Source organism: Protopterus annectens, chromosome 7.part0, assembly GCF_019279795.1.
Source record: "Protopterus annectens isolate FY-2018-M chromosome 7.part0, PAN1.0, whole genome shotgun sequence".
Classification (NCBI taxonomy): Eukaryota; Metazoa; Chordata; order Ceratodontiformes; family Protopteridae; genus Protopterus; species Protopterus annectens.
Window position 1 is genome coordinate 821,069,460 of NC_056739.1, and position 19,511 is coordinate 821,088,970.

Genomic DNA, 19,511 nt, shown 5'->3' on the forward strand with positions numbered 1-19,511 from the left:
ATGTTTCTGTCATCTGTCCTTTTTGTACCTCATGCAGAATACTGTAACATACTTTTAACCACTTTGTGTCCGTTTGCTGTGTTTTTTGGTACTAAATTTAGTATTCAGTTTTTAACTGCAAATTATAGTAGCTTACTATGGAGTCCTTTCACTATCTGTTGAAAACGGTGTACAGACTTTGTCAGCTCCATTGTTTCAGACATCACAGCCACAAATGGTACTTTGCCGAGGTGAAAAATAGACTAAATATTTTGCACCAAAAAATAAAGGCTTCACAAAAAATGTCTCAACCAGCATATCTGTTCAACATAATCAGTTTTGTTTTTTATTTGCACAACTGTATGCCTGTATAAAAGTGTCCATTTTGTTGTACTCAATTATCATAACTGTTCAACATTACTGCTTCCTGATTCTCCTTCTCATGTACCTGTATCACCTTTCGACTGCTAGTTGTGTGCCCATTCTTGCATAACTACAGTAACTTCATTCTTTCCTTTTTGCTGTGATCTCTCCTGTCACACACTTATTCCCTTGTTGTTATGCATCTTATAATCCTATACAAAGATATAACATTCATCACCTCAGACCATGATGCAGCTAAGGCTCTCCAGGCCAACACTCTCCTACCTCTGTAATAGCTGCTTGCTGGCTTTGATCCCTCTTCATCTTAACATCATTCGTATCTCTTTCTTTGTCTCCTCTCCAGTCATTGCCATCTTGTTACATTGTACATATTCCACCATTGTTGCATGGTACGTATCCCACCATTCCTCTTCCAGGAAGTGTCCTAGATCCCTGTTTTATTGTCTTTTATCTTTTCTTGCCTGACTAAAGTTTTTTTTTTGAATAATAATTATTGATTTTACAAGCTTGAAAGATTACAATTCAAGTGCAAACAAATGGATAACAAAAGGCAGAATATAACTATTTATAATAGTCCACAGCAGTAAAAAGCTAATACAAGTCATCAGTATTTTTCTAATAAATCCCCTAGCCTTTGCCAGTATTTTTTCTGATTAGTAATATTTGGTGTCCTTATGTTTAAAGCTCTTTCTTGCAGACGCGTTTGGCTAAAATAATGAAATCCTTAAAGGACAAAGCAGTTTTACATTTCCAATTGTTTTGTTGTTATTTTTCTAGCCAGTGATAAAATCAACCAAAGGAGAGGCATATGTGATCTGGGGACAACTTCTGGTATTGGAGCATTGAATAAAATGAGAGAATCAGATTTTTAACATTTATCAGTCCTTCGTGCCTGGGAAAGCTTTACAAATCCCTTCCAAAAGGGTATAACCAATTGGCATTTTAATATCATATGAGCCCAATCTGCTTGTGTATCACAGTTACATCTCCCAACATTGAGCTTTCTTTGTTTTATACATTAATCTAATTTTGTCAGGGGTTAAAAAGGTTCTGTGTATAAATTTCCAATTAAAAATTTTCCAGTAAAGAGAGGATGTTGTTTTACAGCTTGACTTTAAGATCAATTTCTTATTATTTGTCGAGAACTCAGATCCATTTAGTTTTGTAGAGTTTTGATGGACAGAGCTGCAAAGAGTGAAAGAACTCCACTATTGTAGTAAAGGTGTACAAGAAAAGCTGACATGTACAATATGTCCTGTTAAATTCTGTAGATATGGTAGTCCGTTGAAGAAACCAGACGGCTATGTGCACTGTTATTGATTCTATGGACTTAAATGTTGCATTATTAAAATGTCTTTTTTTCACTGTTTACAGGTTTTGATATAAATAGCATATAGTGTTGAGGTCAATTTACAGCAGTCCATGTGATGTAATGCATAGTATCTCTTAGATACATTTTGTAGTGCTAAAAGCGTTGATGTTCAATATGGGGTAGGTACCTTAGCATATTATGTGATACATAAAGGTTGCAGAGAATTCATTTTGCAGTGTAGGTGTTAAGCAGCATCTTTAGTCTGTGTCGTGTATTACCCCTTCTAATATGACGCCCTGCTGTCCCTTACATTTCAGACTTCTTCAAGATAAGCATGTGCAGGCTATGCAGGGCTGTGTATGCAGTCATGATTACAACTAGTAGACGTCTCCTCAACTTTTAGTTCTGTTTAGGGTTTCTTCTGTGTTCTGCATTCTACTTACTTAGGTTTTGTATGTGCAAGGCCTGCAAAGATGCATACAGACATGACCCATATAACCACCTCCTCTTTCATGATATCTCATTTGTAATATTCGTTTTTTGGCCTTAAGGGTTCCTGTCCCTCAGGATCTATGTTTGTTGTTGTTGTGTCTTTCGGCTTTTCCCGGTTAGGGATCGCCACAGCGGAACTCTGGTCTGCTAATGATTGGCAGTAGATTTTTACGTGCCGAGTTGCCGGCCCTGACGCACAACCTTCAATAAAGGTACGCCCATTCACACATGTCTCCACACAGAAGACGCTCTAGCTGAGAATCGAACAGGACAATGTCTTACTGTGAGGCGACAAAGCTACCGCAGCACCACAACCGCAGTCTCAGGATCTGTGTTTGTAAAATGAGTAATATAGGTTCATAGCTATTTACTAGGCTATTGATCTGTGAAGATTTTAAGAAGCATAGCCTTACCTTCACATTAGTAATTTATAGCCCTCGCGTTCTGCATATAAATAACACAGAGTTAGAATGAACAAAGATATGTTGGGACATTTACGCATCTCCCCTGTCCTTGAAAGACAAAGGTACTAAACCAGGGATGAATTTGTGGTTACCCATCCTTACATCCAAATTATATTTGAACAGAGTAAGAGAAGTACTTTATGTGGCTTTAGATTATAGTTCCATAGAAATGGCTTTCCCTGTGATACAAACCTATCCCTCCAACTTGTTCTGTTTGCTTTGCAGAAGAAATTGAGATCCCTTGAGTGGGTGTTTGATACCATTATGTTTGATTGACTTACAAATGTGTAATAGGTCTGACAGTGCTGGGTCTATTGAAGTTCTGTATGCAAGTCAGAGGTCACCTCTCAGTAGCCTATATGATATCAAGAAGATGGACAAGGCTGTGAGACGGTCTGCATAGTTTTCATGATTTAGGCCCTTGATGATTTTTTAAGTGAGAGGCATTGGTTCATAACAGTTGTGACAAGTATTTGGACAGGTACATAACGAAAGGGATATTATATACTCAACGATAGGCCCAGTAAGTGCCAAGCACGGTGGAATAATTACAGTCCTAGAGCTGCACGCAGTTTCATTAGATATAAGCTGTGCAATGAAAAGGGACTTCCTTACATCAGTGTATATGTGATTATCAAAGGACATTTTATCTGCATAGCCTCCCATATTCCTAACTACAGGATCACTTTCCAGTGGTGTGTTGTCAGTGTGCTAGTTACAAGGGCTATCATACTTACTGAAGACTACAGTTGTAAACTTCTTGAGATTCGGATTTAGTCCATATTTTTGACATCAACTATTTGTTTGAGACAGACTCTCTTGGAGGATCTTGGTTTCATTGGGGGAATTTATGGTACCATTAAGTTTGTAGCCACAGACCCTTAACATTAGCTTTGACCTCTGAGAAGTAAATGCCAAAAAGAAGTGACCCAAGAACTGAACACTGTGGTACATTGCTGGTGACAGGTCTTTTGGAGGAGGTGTAGCCACCAACCCTAACTTGCTGAGTTCTGTTTTTGAGCCAGTTTGCTATTCAGTCAGTAACATAGGGATTGATATTTAGCTGTGAGAGTTTATATGCGATACCCAACTATTGGATGGTGTTGAACACTTTTGCTAGGTATAGATAATAGATTGGTATACAAGTATATGGATTATTTGCAGTCTGCAAAGATGTCATTTAACTGTACTCCTATTTGTCACTTACTGTACTCCTATTGTAGTGCCTTCCTTTTTATAATATCCCATACTTCTAATTTTCATCGTGTTTCCATGCCTATAACTCTGGGGGGAAAATTACTTCCCCCAATTTTTTTTTTTTTTTGCTGTGTACTTGATATGCATATTGTTTAAACTACCTCTTAATATATATCTGCATTTAATTTTCCTTTAGTAGGTTATCCATTAAATTGTTTTATTTCTTCCTACAGGACAGGTCATGCATAGCCAAGATTACCGCTTCCCAGAGGCATTTGCTGGCAAAAATGTTGTACTACTTGGAGCAGGGCCATCTGGTACTGACATTGCATTTGAACTTTCTGCCATTGCCAAGGCTGTAGTTCTGAGTTACTCCCAGCTTTCTCTTCCATTTGTGTTGCCCTGTAATGTTAGCTTGGCTCCTGGTGTGGATCATTTTTTGGAGGATCGAGTTGTGTTTCTTGATGGGACTGAACAACTTGCTGACATATTTATGTTCTGCACAGGTTACCAGTTGTTCTTCCCATATTTGTCCCAGGAAGTGGGCCTGCAAGTCCAGGAAAGTATTGTGCCACCATTGTACAAACACATTGTATGCGCCAACTTTCCTTCTTTGTTTTTTATTGGCATGTGTAAGAAAGTCTGTCCATTCCCACACTTTCATTGCCAGATTTTGTTTGTACTTTCTATCCTAGATGGGTCATATGTTTTGCCATCTGAAACAGAAATGAACAGCACTGTGGAGGAAGCATACAAATCCTTTATGAGTCATGGGACAAGTTTGCGTCATTTTCATACACTTGGCAACCTTCAGTGGGACTACCATGATGATCTTGCCCATTTGGGCAAGTTCAGTCCTTTGCCTGCTTTTATTCAAAGTATTTATTGTGCAGTTAAAGAAAGCAGGGCAAAGGACTTTGCTAGCTATAAAAATGACAACTACAGAGTTATTAGTGATGGTGAATGGCTATTGGATGTTAAAAATGACCTGGAAACTGCTGGTAGCCATTATAGGAAGACACACAGTGCATCACATTTTCTACTGATGACTGACTTTATGCACTGGTTTGATATGGTATTTTGTCAGCCCCCAGCTCTGTTCTAGCTGTGTGACCATTTCATTTTTCCCCCGTTTAAAAGGAACCCTAAGCTGTGTAAAGTCACACATTACCCTCCAGGCATCCTTACATTCTAGAGCATTTTCTGAAAGATCAAGTTAAAAGACGTAAGCCAAACAAGGGAAAATGTATTGGAAAGGTGCAAACAGCAATGCTTTCGGTAGTCTCTACAGTGATAACTGTTCATGCATTCACAGTTTTTATATCCGTATTGTAATATATTTATGTACTGTTTTATAACTGGAAATGTGGACTAGGCTGAAGACCTTTTTAGTCATTGTTCAGTCACAGGCATGCAAACAGAGTAAGAACAGATGAGTAATGCACATTAAAGCTGTATACCCACAGAGTAAACAAAATGACTGGTGTACAGGATAATTACATAAGAGAATTTAAAACATTTTTGTTTGAACATTTATACATAATAAAACAACTTAAATCTACATGAATAAGCAGTTAAACTTAAACTCAGTGTTCATACCAAGAATTGTATTTTCTCAAGTTTCACAAAGAGCTTTTCCTGTTTTTGAAACTGTACAGCCTAGATATATAATCTTGAAGCACTTTTGATCAGATAGACTTGAGATTTTCTCATGGTAGCAAGAAATTTTCTGAATGTTTAAATATGTACAGAAACATGAAACAATATGCTTATTAATGTAGATAATGTAAAAAAACTGAATATTTCTCAGGTAGTACAACTTGAAGTGCAGGTGTGAGTGACTGTCTTCTTCAGCATTATCTGACATTTCGTCAGACACAGTACAGTAATTTGTAAGTCATTTGGGTTTGGAAAATAACGTGCACATGAGTGTATTCCATATTTTTATATGATTATATTTCACCACATCACAGTCTCACTTAATCAACATACACTACATTGACCACAGGTAGTTGAAATTCAGTCAATTAAAAAAAAAGGGGGCAAGCCCCTACACAACTAACTAATTATAAACCATTTCCAGTATAATAAGATAATGGGGGCAAGGGCAAAATTCCACTCCCCACTGTGTAGCAATCCTGAAAAATAGATGCCAGCATCCTGAAAAGAACAGGCAATTCAACAAAACAATCCTCCTAACTAAGTGCTTGATGTGAGGAATGTACAATGAAACACAGTGAACCCCTGCACGTTTCCTATCAAATAAATAGTGATGTCTCCATTATTCCGTATTACACATGGACAGTGACGGTGTTTTTCTGTTTCCCACAGTGACATTTCATGTCACACCCATCGTTAACATGTAGTTCTTTCAGTTATGAAAGTATAAATGTGAATATGAAAATGAGTCACAAGTGACAATGATCAACAACTCAACTGTAAGACATTCTCTAGTAACATTTTAGTGCCATTGTGGTACTTACACATTTCCCTTTCATATGCAGCCTATTATTAATTGATAAATCACTTAGTTAAAGAAATCAGACCCTAAAAAATGTCAAGATGCTATAAGAAGCTATGGCTGTTACATGAGTCTACATAAATGCTCTTTAGGCATGAATGGGTTAAATGCTGTAAATCATGCTAATTAAATTAAATATTTTGTACTGCTGTTTCAGGGATGGAACATTTGATGTCATGTCTGTTCATTTGACTGAATAGAAACCTCCAGGGTTTATCTGTAGTTGCTAAAACTGCTGTGGTCTTAACAGAATGGCTTTGTCATTTGGCTGGATACATGGGCGCCAGGACCATAGAGCGAGGGGGAGAGAGCACCCCTCACACTTTTAAAGCTGCAAGAAGACCTGTCTCTTGGCTTACCAGAAAAATGAAGGAGAACCTAAAACACGGATTCCCACGTGTGCATCGCATGCTAAAGCGTGGGCGGAAGTAACTAAATATGCTAACATGGATTTAAACACAAGCACAGACAAACTAACCTGCTTAGCCATTCCTTATCAGTAAGGAGATGATGTTTTTGTGCTTCTCGGTAGAGTTTCCAAGTGCTGCTGATTAGTAAGGAGATTTAGGTTTTCCTCTTAGTACCGCACACATTGCCGTGTAGTCACTCCAGAAGTAATCCAGCTTGTTTCTTATGTGTTCATCATGCTTCTTATGCTGTTTGTGTTGTGGTTTTCCTCTTGCCGCTGCTGATCAGTAAGGAGATTTAGTTAGTATTCTGACTTCTTTTCAGTAAGGAGATTTAGTTAGTGTTGTGGTTTCTTTCTTAGAATATCGCATGCATGCCTAAAGGTACTGAGCCAGATCCAGCACCATCTTTACTTCCTGTTAGGTCTGGTGCATAAGCTTTGCTGTTTGTTTAGATTAAAGTGGGGGGGGGGTGGTGAACCAGAGATGTATTAGAAAGAATATGAAAAGGGCAAGCTAGCACAGCTTTAAAAGAAAAAAAAAAGAGAGAGAGAGGTGGCAATCTGTTCACTTGTACTCATGGATTAGGTATTTGAATGTGAATGCTCTTGCTTTAAAAAAGAGCTGTGGTTTATTTCTGTGTTGGTTCTACAGGAAGTTGATGAGAAATGTGGCCATCTGTGTTTGATCTCTGGGAAAAAGAAGTCTGCTTGAGTTAGAGGATGTCGTGGGTCACTTTTGTTTTGGATGAGGTATGTCCTCCTCTTCTGTTTTATGTATTCAGAGGTTTTCTCAATAGAAGATCTGAAGTAGTTAACTTCATTTGATCATCGACCTGTGGGTATCGGATCCGACCTGGATCTGAGCCGGCAGCTTTCCAAGCTAGAGATCCGAGCTCCAAGCTCCTCCCCCTTACCCATAATACCCTGCTACCTCTTTCCAATCCTTAGATCTCATTTGCCGCAGCTTTGTCAAGCACGAGTTTTTCGAGCTCCTAGCATTTAGGAGATTTGTGGGGTTTTTTTTGTCAAAATCTTTCTTAGTTTTTTGGTATATGTGGTTAGTTTAATTTCATAGTTTAAACCCCTGAGATTTACCATTCCCTCATAGTTTAAAGCCTAGTCGGCCTCCCCTTTTCCCTTGGGTGTTTGTGTGGGCACGTGTGTGTTTTTTTTGTGTAGAAATCATGGCCAAGGCCCCAAAGACCATCTTTTCTAAGTGCACTGAGTGTGGCCATAAGCTATCCCCAGCGGATGGCCACACTCAGTGCGTCCTCTGCCTGGGGGTACCACATTTGACCTTGGGCTGCCAAATTTGCACAGCCTTTAACCCCCGGGCCCTGAGGGATAGGAGGAATAAGCTGATTCTGGCGGGTCTCCTACCCACGGAGTCGCCTTCTTCCTCCTCTCCCTCTGTGGCTACAGCTGCGGCTGCTCAGCCTGCTGTCCCCTTTCCCCTGGCTGGGACTCAACCTCCCAGTTCTTCCCAGGGAGAGAGGGACACTAAAAAAGAAAAGAGAGAGAGGAGAGGGAGAGAAAGAGAGAGAGAGGGAGAAAGAGAGAGGGAGAAAGAGAGGACTCAGCCCCTTTGGCCCCGCCTGCCAAGCAGCTCTCCTCACCCCAGAAGTTCTCCGAGGCTTCCTCCACTCGGCTCCATTCTCCACGCTTCTCACCAGAGCTGGAGGAGGAGGCCCGACCATCTTCAAAGTCGTCGCGGTGGCCTCCTCTAGGTTGACCTGTAGCCTCTCTGACGCTGATATGGACCGGGTGATGCATCGTTTTCTCCAAACCCAACTGCAGATGGGAGTGCTGCTGCCTCCTCCCCTCCGGGGGGGGGGGGAGTTCAGCCCTAATTTCTGCCTCGATAGCTCCTTCTCCGATCCACTATCGGGTTTCAGAGCCTTCGGATCCGAGGAGTCTCGGAGTCAGGGAGTTGGCGCCAATGGTTATCGCTGCCTCTACGCCATGCTCTCCAGTTTGTCTGATCCTTTTTCAGATCCGAGCTCTCGGGGCTGAGAGACGTGCATCAGATACAAGGGGGCCAGTGTGTCTTCGGCTCCATTTCGGTCGGAGCACACTTCCGCTTCGGCTCCGATGCTGATCCCCGCGCCGGATCCGAGGATGTTAACCATGGAGCCCAGAGAGATTGGTTCACCCTCTGCTTTCGACGTGGTGGAGAGGGTCCTCTCGAGAGGTTTGAAACCCTCTGCTCTTGCTTTGGATTCCGCCCCCACTCCCTTGCAGCTGGGCTTGTCTTCCATCGTCCAGTCCCAGGGACAGCCTGCGTTGACGCCCCAGCCCATTCCACTTGCAGAACACGACCCTGTTGGTGAGCCCTTCTCGGACAGTCCCACCGAGGAGGCCCCTCACAAACATAAGTGTAAGAGGAGGCACTTGGACTCCCCGGAGTCCTTCACGGAGGACACCGATTTGGAGGAAGGGGAAGGTTCCCCCAGGTCACCCCCCGAGGACGTCTCCTTTGGAGACATTATAGAAATGCTTCGCCTAAAGGGAGGGGTGGTCAGCCCAAAAACCTTCCTCGGATGAGTCTGTGTTCCTGGAGGCGTTCGCAGGCCCATCTACCTCTTGGGTGTCCCTTCTGGCCGACCCCCTGGTTGACCGCATCACTACCAGGGCATGGAAGGAAGCGGACACTGTAGAGCCAATCCCCAGGAGGCCAGATAGGATTCTTAGTCCCCCTGTGGATAGGATGGCTTGGAGTAAGGGTTCCCCGGGAGATGCCATGGTGGTGGCGGCAGCCACCAAGAAGGTACTTGCCCAGGATAGTTTCTCGATCCATCCCCCTGATAAGGAGTCTCGGACGATGGATCGTATCAGGAAGCGGATGTTTGCTTCAGCTAGCTTTTCCATAAGGGTGCTGAATTATTTGGCCCATATAATTAGACTTCAGCGGGATCTGGTGAAAGAATACACTGAGTCTCCCCCTGAGTCCATGTCGGCCGAGGACAAACAGACTTTCTCAACTCGCATGGCCACTCTGAAATCTGTTTCAAACACGTCTATGCGGCTACTTTCCCATTCTACGGAGGGGGCCACTAGAGCCAGCGGGTCCGGCATCACCTTAAGGCGCCACACCTGGCTTCCGGCTTTGTGACTATGCGGAACCTTTCAAGGCGTCCTTTGTGAACGCACTCTTCGATGGTTCTACCCTGTTCGGGAAGACCGTCTGCGACACATTGGTTCAGAGCGAAAAAGACTGGAAGACGCTGTCTGCTGTTGGAGTCTGCTTCTTGGCTCCTCAAAGGTCCTTTTCCAGGAACCAGACAGGACAAAAGAAGATGTGGTTCTGGAAGTCTCAGCAGTCCTGCTACGCTCCGGACCCTTCATCCTTCAGAGGCAGAGGGGGACAAGGTGGACGCCGGCCCAGAGGAGGCAAAGGGGGGCCGAAAAATTCTGGGTCGTGGGAACCTTTTTTTGACCGACCCACACAGCAGCCCTGAGGGGTTGCCTGACTGCTCCTCTCTGGAGGTAGTCGGGGGGGGGGGGTTTCGAAGCACTTGGCCCAATGGGAGTCTATCACAACAGATCTCTGGGTGATTCGAATAATCTCCAAAGGTTACTCAATCCCTTTCTTAAACCTGACTCCTCAGTCGAGGCTCCTCCCTGATGTACCACCCAGTCAGAGGGAGGCTGCAGCTTTAGAGGTAAAAAAGCTGCTAGAAAAAAGAGCCATCCAGCACGTCCCCCCAGGCCAATCCGGGTTAGGCAATTACTCCAGGTTCTTTTTTTGTGCCAAAGAAGATGGGGGACTTAGGGCCGATCCTCGACCTTTCAACAATGAACCTCTTCATTGCCAGGGAGAAATTCCGGATGGTCACGCTTCAAATCCATTCTGCCCCTTCTGCAGGAGAAGGACTGGATGTGCTCCATAGACCTCAAGGATGCGTACTATCACATTCTCATGGACAGGCGATCCAGGATTGCTTTCGGCTAGGGGCCAGTCATTACCAGTTCAGGGCCTACCCTTCGGCCTCACCACAGCCCCCAGGGTGTTCAACAAGGTTATGGCAGTTGTAGCAGCCCACCTGGGACTTCAGGGAATACAGGTTTTTCCTTACCTAGACAACTGGCTCCTTACCATCCCCACCAGGCATCTACTCTGCTTAGCCAGGGATTGCTTCCTACTTCTAGCATCCCAACTGGGGATCACCATAAACTTCAAAAGGTCATCCCTTCAACCAGTTCAAGTCTTGGAGTTCTTAGGGGCCAGAATAGACACGCTTCAGACCAAGGCCTTCTTGACATCAGACAGACTTCGCAGTTTGACCTTACACATTTTAGCCCTTCTTCAGTCACCTGCCCCATCAGTGGAGTTAGTCCTGAGAGCTTTAGGGTCCATGGCAGCAGCAATCAATCTCACGCCCTTAGCTCGCTTGCACATGAGGGTTCTCCAGTGGTCTTTGCAGGTTCAGTGGTCCATCCTTCACCACCCGTTGGACTTGCCGATTCCTCTCAGCAGAGTTTGCAGAAATTGCCTCATATGGTGGCTCCAATCTCGAGAGCTTCGGGAAGGACGACCGTTTGTTATGCCGCAACCCCAAGCCACTGTGACCACGGACGCTTCTCGCCTTGGGTGAGAGGGAGCATTACGCGTGCAGAATTATCCAAGGTATGTGGACTCAGACAGAGACTGTTCTGCATATTATTGTTCTGGAGATGAGGGCGGTGCTTCTAGCGTTGCAAGCCCTTCATGCCTTTCTCCCTCCAGGGTCTATTGCAATTCAGTCATACAACATGTCAGTGGTCTGGTACATCAACAAACGGGGGGGACCAGGTCTTACTCTCTTTGCCGAGAGGCCATGAGAGTTTGGGATTGGGCAATATCCACCAACCATTTTCTGTTAGCAACGCACATTCCGGGTCGGTCCAACATCCTAGCAGACAAACTGAGTCGAGCTATCCTCTCGCCTTACGAGTGGTCTCTGAATCCCTTAGTAGCGAAACAGATCTTCCGCAAGTGGGGTCAGTCTTGCTGCGATCTCTTCGCATCACCTTCCAACGCGAAGTGTAGCGAGTTTTTCGCTCTAATTCCCCCTCCGGGAGAAAGCCCCAGAGATGCTCTAGTTCATGCTTGGCCACCCAGACTTCTTTATGCTTATCCTCTTCTTCCGTTGATGACAAAATTCTTACAGGAAGTTCGTCGGTTGGGGAACAAGATTATCCTCATAGCCCCATTCTGGCCTCATCAAGCCTGGTTCCCGTGCCTACGGTCTCATCTTATAGCTCCTCTCTGGATTTTGGATCCCATCCAGGATCTGATATCTCATCCTTCGAGATTGAAATCCCCAAATCTGGCCGATCTCAAGCTCTCAGCTTGGTTGATCCAGTTCCATTAGTTGCTAGGGCTCTCGATATCTCGTCTGCAGTTAGAGCTATCCTGGTAGCGGCGCATAAGCCTTCTACCAGGAAGGTTTACAATAGTAAATGGAAGTGGTTTTCCATTTGGGCGTCTCATAGAAATTTGGTTCCTTTCACTGCTCCCATCCCAGCAGTGCTCGATTTCCTATCTCATATTTTTCAGCAAGGGGCCAGTTCTTCTACTGTAAAGGTTCAAATTGCTGCCATCTCCCATTTTCACATTGGAGACAATCTCAATCCCCTCGCTTTCTCCAAGATTTGTAAGACTTTTCTGAAAGGTACGTTTCTCTTGAGACCTCCTGTTAGAAACTCCGTCCCTCCTTGGGATCTAACCTTGATCCTTCAAGCTCTAACTGGACCTCCTTTTGAACCTGCAGCCTCTGTTGATTTGAAATTCTTGTTCTGGAAAATTGCCTTTTTGGTAGCTATTACCTCAGCTAGAAGGGTGTCAGAGCTACAGGCCCTCTGTATTAAGCCCCCGTATTTTGTTTTCCATAAGGACAGGGTCTCTCTCAGGACTAACCCATCTTTTCTACCTAATGTGTCCTCCAAGGTGAACATCAATCAGTCCATTAATCTCCCAGTTTTTTCCCCTAACTATCAAAACAAAGGGGAGTACAAACTTCATTTGTTAGATGTACAGTTATGTTTTTATTTACATAGAACAGCTGCCTTCCGCAAGTCTGATCAGCTCTGCAAAACCCTTCTTGAGTAAGCCAGTGTCGAAGGTGACTCTGGCCAGATGGATTTCTAATTGCATTCTGCTCAGATACAAACTATCTGGCCTGCCAGAGCCTGTAGGCATTCTTGCTCATTCTACCCGCTCTATGGCTACATCTGCTGCATTCTGGTCTACAGTTCCCTTGGATGACATTTGCTCTGCGGTTACTTGGGCATCCTCTCATACCTTTATCTCTCACTATAAATTGGATTTAGTGTCTAGAGGAAGGGTGGCTTTTGGCTCTGCAATGCTCTGAAATATCCTTCCTTGAGGACCTCCCAAGTTTTTTGGTAGCTGGGGACTCTGTCCCACAGGTTGATGATCAAATGAAGTTAACTACTTCAGATAAAGAAGTTATGTACTCACCATAACATTCCATCTGAGTAGGTAACTTCATTTGTCAGTAACCAATCCTCCCTCCTTCCCCCTAACCTGGTTCTTTGATTGCCTGTACCCTAGGATGTTTTTTCAGGTCCTTTGTTAATCCTTAGGTTAGGATTCTTCAGGTTGTTGTTTTGTCTTTGTGAGGTTATATAGGTGGGCAAACGTGATCTGAGGATTGGAAGGAGGTAGCAGGGTATTATGGGTAAGGGGAGAAGCTTGGAGCTCGGATCTCTAGCTTGGAAAGCTGCCGGCTCGGATCCAGGTCGGATCTGATACCCACAGGTTGCTGACAAATGAAGTTAGCTACTCAGATGGAACGTTATGGTGAGTACATAACTTCTTTTTATTTAAGTATTTGACATTTCACCCATTTTTCTTTGGTGTAAGCAGTAGTGTTCTACGTTGTACAGCCTGATGGTCGAGACCAATTTGTTCATTTTTAAAACAATCTGTGACCGTGATTAAGGTTGGGAATATCAGTGAATCTCAGTAATTGATAATGCTGTGCCCATTATTGTTGTAATGGAGAGAACAAGAAGGCAATCAATGTGTGAAAAACAAAAAGTACTGCTCGATGGCTATTGATTTGGCTTGCTACGGGTGAAATATGTCCATATATGCATAAAATAAATGTTTTTGCTTGATAGTTTTGTTCACTTCTTCCTAAGATGTGTATTTTTGGCAAATTGTTGAGGATTGTAATCATTAAATAGTGATTCCATGTCCTATAAAAATGTAAGTTTTAATGCAAAGCTTGTTATTCTATCAGGTATATAAATATGTATGAGCAAGATTTGAACTTTGTCCCTGATTTTTGACCCATTCTGCCTCATCATTTTTTGGATTTGTGCCTGCCTGTTGAGCTAAGATGTTGAGACTAGCTATGTTCACCTTCATCAGGAGCTGAAGTCAGTAGCCCATAGAAGGTGGTTACCTTTTTGGGTGGAGGCAGGTTGTGTGGGAAACACAGGGTTTTTATACTAACACTGTTGAATGGTCACTGATGTGGCATGTTGGGGGGAGGTGAGATTGTGTGTGCTGGCAACAAGTTAAATACACAATTACTGCCTTTCATTTTCTTTACAAGCAGACAAGCAAGAAAAATTGCCAGGCTGTGTTTCAAAACAGAGAGCATTTGTTGAATGATCAGTGACATATGGTGCACAATGAAATGAGCCAGTGACGTCCCCATGTGATTACCTCTCACTGGTTTACAGGGCTTTCTTAGATCCAATCCTGATGAATCTGTTGTACATGTGCAAAACAAGCAGCAATAGAAGCCCTAGATCCAGGGATCTGAACTTCAGTTATGACATAAACAGAACATGCTGGAGAGAGATGTGTCCCAAAGTTTCCCTGCACTGTGCAATAGACTCCCCAGCCATGTAAAACAGAGTTCATCCCTTACCCTATTCAAACAAAACCTTGACAATTGGGTAGGAATACTAATGGAATTACTTGATGTTATTCTTCTTCTCATTTAATAGTGATTTTTTTCATCAAACAAATGGAGTGGCAATGGCCCCCAGCTATGCCAGTGTGTATATGTATGGGTGGGAAACCACTCGTATATCACATAGCAAGTACCAAAATAATATAGTGGCATTGTATCATTTTATTGAAGATGTTTTCTTAATTTGAAGAGGACATGAAGAGGTCTGATGTGAATTTAAGACCTACATCAACAGTGTGTGTACTTTTTTGGAATTTACCTGCCAGTTTAATTTAACAACAGTAAATTTCTTGGATGTAACTGTCTTTAAGGACAAGAGCAAATTAGGAACAAATATTTTTAAAAAAGAGGTTCAAAATAATACGTACTTACATTATAGTAACATGCACCCCAAAAAGACCAAGGAAAATATAGTAAAAGGACAGTTGTTAAGGATTAGTGACCTGACAGAAAGGGAAGAAGATTTTGGTATAGAAAGTGACAATTTTTATGAAAAACTTTAAAGAGGTTATCCAAAAATATTAGTCACAGATATTAGAGCTAAAGTTTCAACTCAGAGAGGCACAAGAAACAGAAAAGAAGGTAGAGTAAATAAAAATAAAAACAAAGTGAGAATGCCTATTGTGAATAGTTTGGACTCGGGGAGAGTAAAAGAAATAATAAATAATTGGAAATTGTTTGGAGGACAAACTGAGTTACTACAAACTATAGGCATAAGCCTCTCTTTACCCAAAAAGAGGGAAAAGTTTCAAAAACTTATTTTCAAAGTAAGTTGACTATACCTAAAGTCAAGTCAGACAGAAATAGAATGGTTAAGTGTTACAACTGTAGTATGTGCAACTATTTGTTCATGGAAAAGACAGAATGTACTCTGAATAATGTTAAAATAACTGTCAATGGGGTCTTTTCATGCAAATCTAAGTATGTAATTTGTCACTTTTTGCTTAGAATGTAAATCTTTTTATGTAGGAAGAACCACAAGAGAATTGTACAAAAGAATATATGAACATAAATATGCAGTTTCTATTGGGAATGAAAGGAATGTCCTGGGGAAGCATTACAAACATGGTTCATGCAAAGTTAACTTTAAATTCCTTGTAGTGGACAGTTTAAAAAAATGTAGAAAATTAATTTAATCCAGAAGATCACTTGGGGTGGCTGGAATACAGTTGGTAGATTAGACACGATGCTTGCTTACCCCCCGGTCTGAACGATAGAAAAAAAATTATTATGTATCTTTAATGTAAAGGGTTAAAACACTAAGTATGTGGTCATGTGACTTTTAAAGTATTTAAGTGTGTGTTTTTGAATGTTAACTTCCAGTCTGAAGAAGTCTTATTACAGATGAAAGTGCTTACTGGAATTATTTACTGTAGAATTGTCCTTGGATTTTATTAAAGCAGCTTGATTTCCTTTGGTTTAGTTTTTTGGTTTTGGATTTCAGTCTTAACCAGCTTTTAGCTTACTGTTTGATTACTGCTCTGAATTACATATTTGTCCTTATCTTAAAATGTAGTGCCCCCCACTAAGCCCTCAAAAAGATTCAAATATTTTTTTTTTCAAAAGTAGGAGTTGGTTAATTTGGGTTGAGACAACATACCTGAAGTTTCAGTCACCTGATAGGACAGCATGTAGGGCTTACACCTTGGTGCACCTCTGGTGTGAAGATGTAAGAAATGAAGTCTGTCACTTAGAACATTGAAAAGGAGCCATATGGTAGTGCAGAATGCATTTATCTGGTTGACCTTCTTATTCGAGCACATTCTCTGCAGGATCCTCTGCAGGACATGGAATTCACAATGCTTCTGCTTTGCAGCATAGACTTCACCCTAAATCTAAAGAAGTCCATTCTGATGCCTTCTAAAATCCAGTTGTTTTTGGGATGCATAATTCATATTCTTAATATAATGGCTTTTCTTCCTCCTCCCAAGGACCTCTCTTGGTGACTGCTTTCTTTCAGGCCCTTCTTGCTTTGCACAAGACCTCAGCAAGACAGTTTCTACAAGCCCTGGAGTTCATGGCATCTACTGTATCTATGGTTCCATTAGTATCTGAAGTCAATTTGGCTTCAGCATAGTCATCCCCTGGACTTCCCAATTCCTCTTTTATCTTGTCTAAGGAAGGCTTTTCTTTGGTGGATCAACCAAGTATCCCTAAATCCAGGCCTTCTCTTTCTGGTATCTCCTCCATTCAAGAACAGTTTACAGATGTTACAGACCAAATCTGGTGGGAACTATTCCAACACAACCAGGGTCCAAGGAGTCTGGTATCCTCAGCAGATGAAAGACCACATCAATTCCAAGGAAATGAAAGTTTTGATAGTGGATATTCTGGGTCTTCATTCGCTGCATTACCTCAGGTCTTACAGGTCCATTCATAGTCTTTACAAACACCACCAATATCTGGAGCATTTCTCCCCGGGCCTCCGCTGAAAACAGGCTCTGTGGAACCTAGTCGGACTTTCCCGGTCAACAAATGATAAATAAAAAAATAAATAAAAAAAAAACACCACTATGTTGTGGTACATAAACAGGGGTGGGGACAAAGACTTGCCACCTTTGCAGACCAGCCTCATAGCACAGAACATATTTCCATACACTATTATTTGATTCTTCAGATAGTCTGTATTCCCTCAGAATACAATGTAGTGGCAGGCAATCTGAGCAGGTCCAGCACAGATCTTCAGAAGTCTATGGTTATACAGAGAGGTTTTCCTGAACTTTGTTTATCGATATGGTACTCTTCAGGTGGATTTATTTGCCTCCCTTCGGATATGACAACTCCCCATGTTCTGTTCCAGAATGCCAAATTCTTTGACTTGCAAACTGGATGCCATATTTATCTATTGGAAAAGGATGTTCCAGTGTGAATTTTCCCCTCTTCCTCTGTGACCAAAGTTTCTCATGCAAGATCATGTTGGACAAGCCCAAAATCTTTTTGATAACTCCCTTTTTGCCCAGGCAGCAATGATTTTCCCTTCTTTTTCACCTAACCAGGGGCAGTCATCACACATTACCTCTTGTAGTCTGATGCAGATTTTCTTTGGCCTTGGTATATGTTGGGAAGAGGTAGCACAGAAAAAAATTGAGTGAAATGGTTACTTAAGCTTTATTAGAGTTTTTTATGAGAAACTTGAACATGTGTGCTTTCTGGTTGGTACATTTTTTCAGTGTATTGTAGAGCTAAAACATTTGCATTAAAGTGATACACTGTGCAGTTTCAGAGTTCTTGTTCCCGTTAGAACACAAACTTACTGATAAAGATAAGCCCAATCAAAAATACATCAATCACCTCAGGACAAGCTCAAGTCTCCATGGAGAGAGAAAACAGAAATTAGAGTTACAATATTCCAGACTCCAAGTACCATAGAAGTGTAAACACTTTAATTAGAACAGCATCTCAAAACAACAAGCTGTTGCCAAATCTGCTTCAGGTTTTAAATAATGCATCAGCAAAATGACATTAAATAGGGAGAAAAAAAAGAGCAATTTCCCTGAGCCAGTACTTTCAGAAGGACAAACATTTATTTGGTGCTGTTTTGGTAAACCTTACTTAAAACTTACTTTTAACAAGCCTACCACTACCTTTGGATTTGGTTCTCTGACTGTTCCTATGCACTGAACAACTGTTATGCAACCAAACCAAAGATCCTGTTTAACTCCTAAATATAAACAGTAGCACGTGGCAAACTCTTCCACTTACTAAAATGGTAACTGTTACAGATGGTCAGAGACTTGACAATGAAATGCTCCATCCTCTTATTAAAAAGGAGTCCTTGCCCTTTCTTGGATATAGAATGCTGCATTTCATCAGATACAAATCTCCAAAAAGAGCATAATCCCCTTGTGTTAATTATTTGGGTTACTTATGCCATATGACCCTTACTCAGGGGCATTGGTTGTAGGCAGGTGTCTGCTTTCCAGAGCTACACAGACATTCCCAGGACAGGGTTGGAGTCCTCCCCTAGACCAGGACATCAGAGTGATACACAGCTAAAAAGGGGGAAGTAGTGTGCACCATGTTTCTTTTTTTTTTTTTTTGTCTCTGTAAGCAATTGCTAGTCAGTCATTCTGTAAACTGGTCCCTTTTAAGTGAATTGCATAGACATAATTTCCCAAGTTTGGGATCCTTTTTCTTTCATATAGTCAATAACGAGATTAGACTGTTTTTTTTTCTCTCTGTTTGAAAGATTACTGTTTTCTGAAGTCCATGACCACCCTTCCAAAAAAGTTTGCTCATGGAAGATAAATTCCATCTAAACTTCCATTTTAAGTGCCAGTTTGTAAGCACAGCATGAATTTCTGTAAAAATATGCTCCATTGGAAAATTCAAAATTTGAAACACAAAAGTGCTAATAGGGCAAGGGATGACCACCACTTTGAAGGAGAGCCATAAAAGTCTAAGAATAAGGCTAAGAATAACCAAGAAACCCCAAAGATTAATAAAGGAGTGAGCAGGGAATGAAAGTCCGCTGTGGCCCCAATAAGCCTGAGGGAGTTGGATAATGTGATGATGTTGTTGTGTCCAGCCTTGATCCCTCAAACTCTTTTCTCTGTCACTTCTTGGTGTGAGTCCTTTGAAATAGTAGGATTTCATCTTGTGTTATCATCCAGGCTTCTGAAGTGAGTGAGACCTCTTGGTTGGCAGCCATTTTCCAAGCACCCATGATGGATTTCACAGATACTTGTTGCAAGATAATGTGGGTCCTACCTATGGTTATCCCAGCCATTCTTCTGTAGGAGGTACCAAATGCCCTAACAACTGTTAACTTTTCCAGTCAGGAAGAGTCCCCTTCTGTTTTTTTTTCCAGAGTTGATGC

At 42.0% G+C, this 19,511-nt stretch overlaps 1 protein-coding gene across 1 annotated transcript in view; it reads left to right on the plus strand.

The window, feature by feature from the left end:
* Nucleotides 1-5,389, plus strand: part of LOC122806712 (flavin-containing monooxygenase FMO GS-OX-like 4) — a 159,806-nt gene extending 154,417 nt beyond the window's left edge. Inside the window, exon 5 of the mRNA XM_044077353.1 lies at nt 4,062-5,389. Within this exon, the coding sequence (XP_043933288.1) occupies nt 4,062-4,933 (872 nt within the window). The 3' untranslated portion in view covers nt 4,934-5,389. The remainder of the gene's footprint in view (nt 1-4,061) is intronic.
* The last annotated feature ends 14,122 nt before the right edge of the window (nt 5,390-19,511 follow it).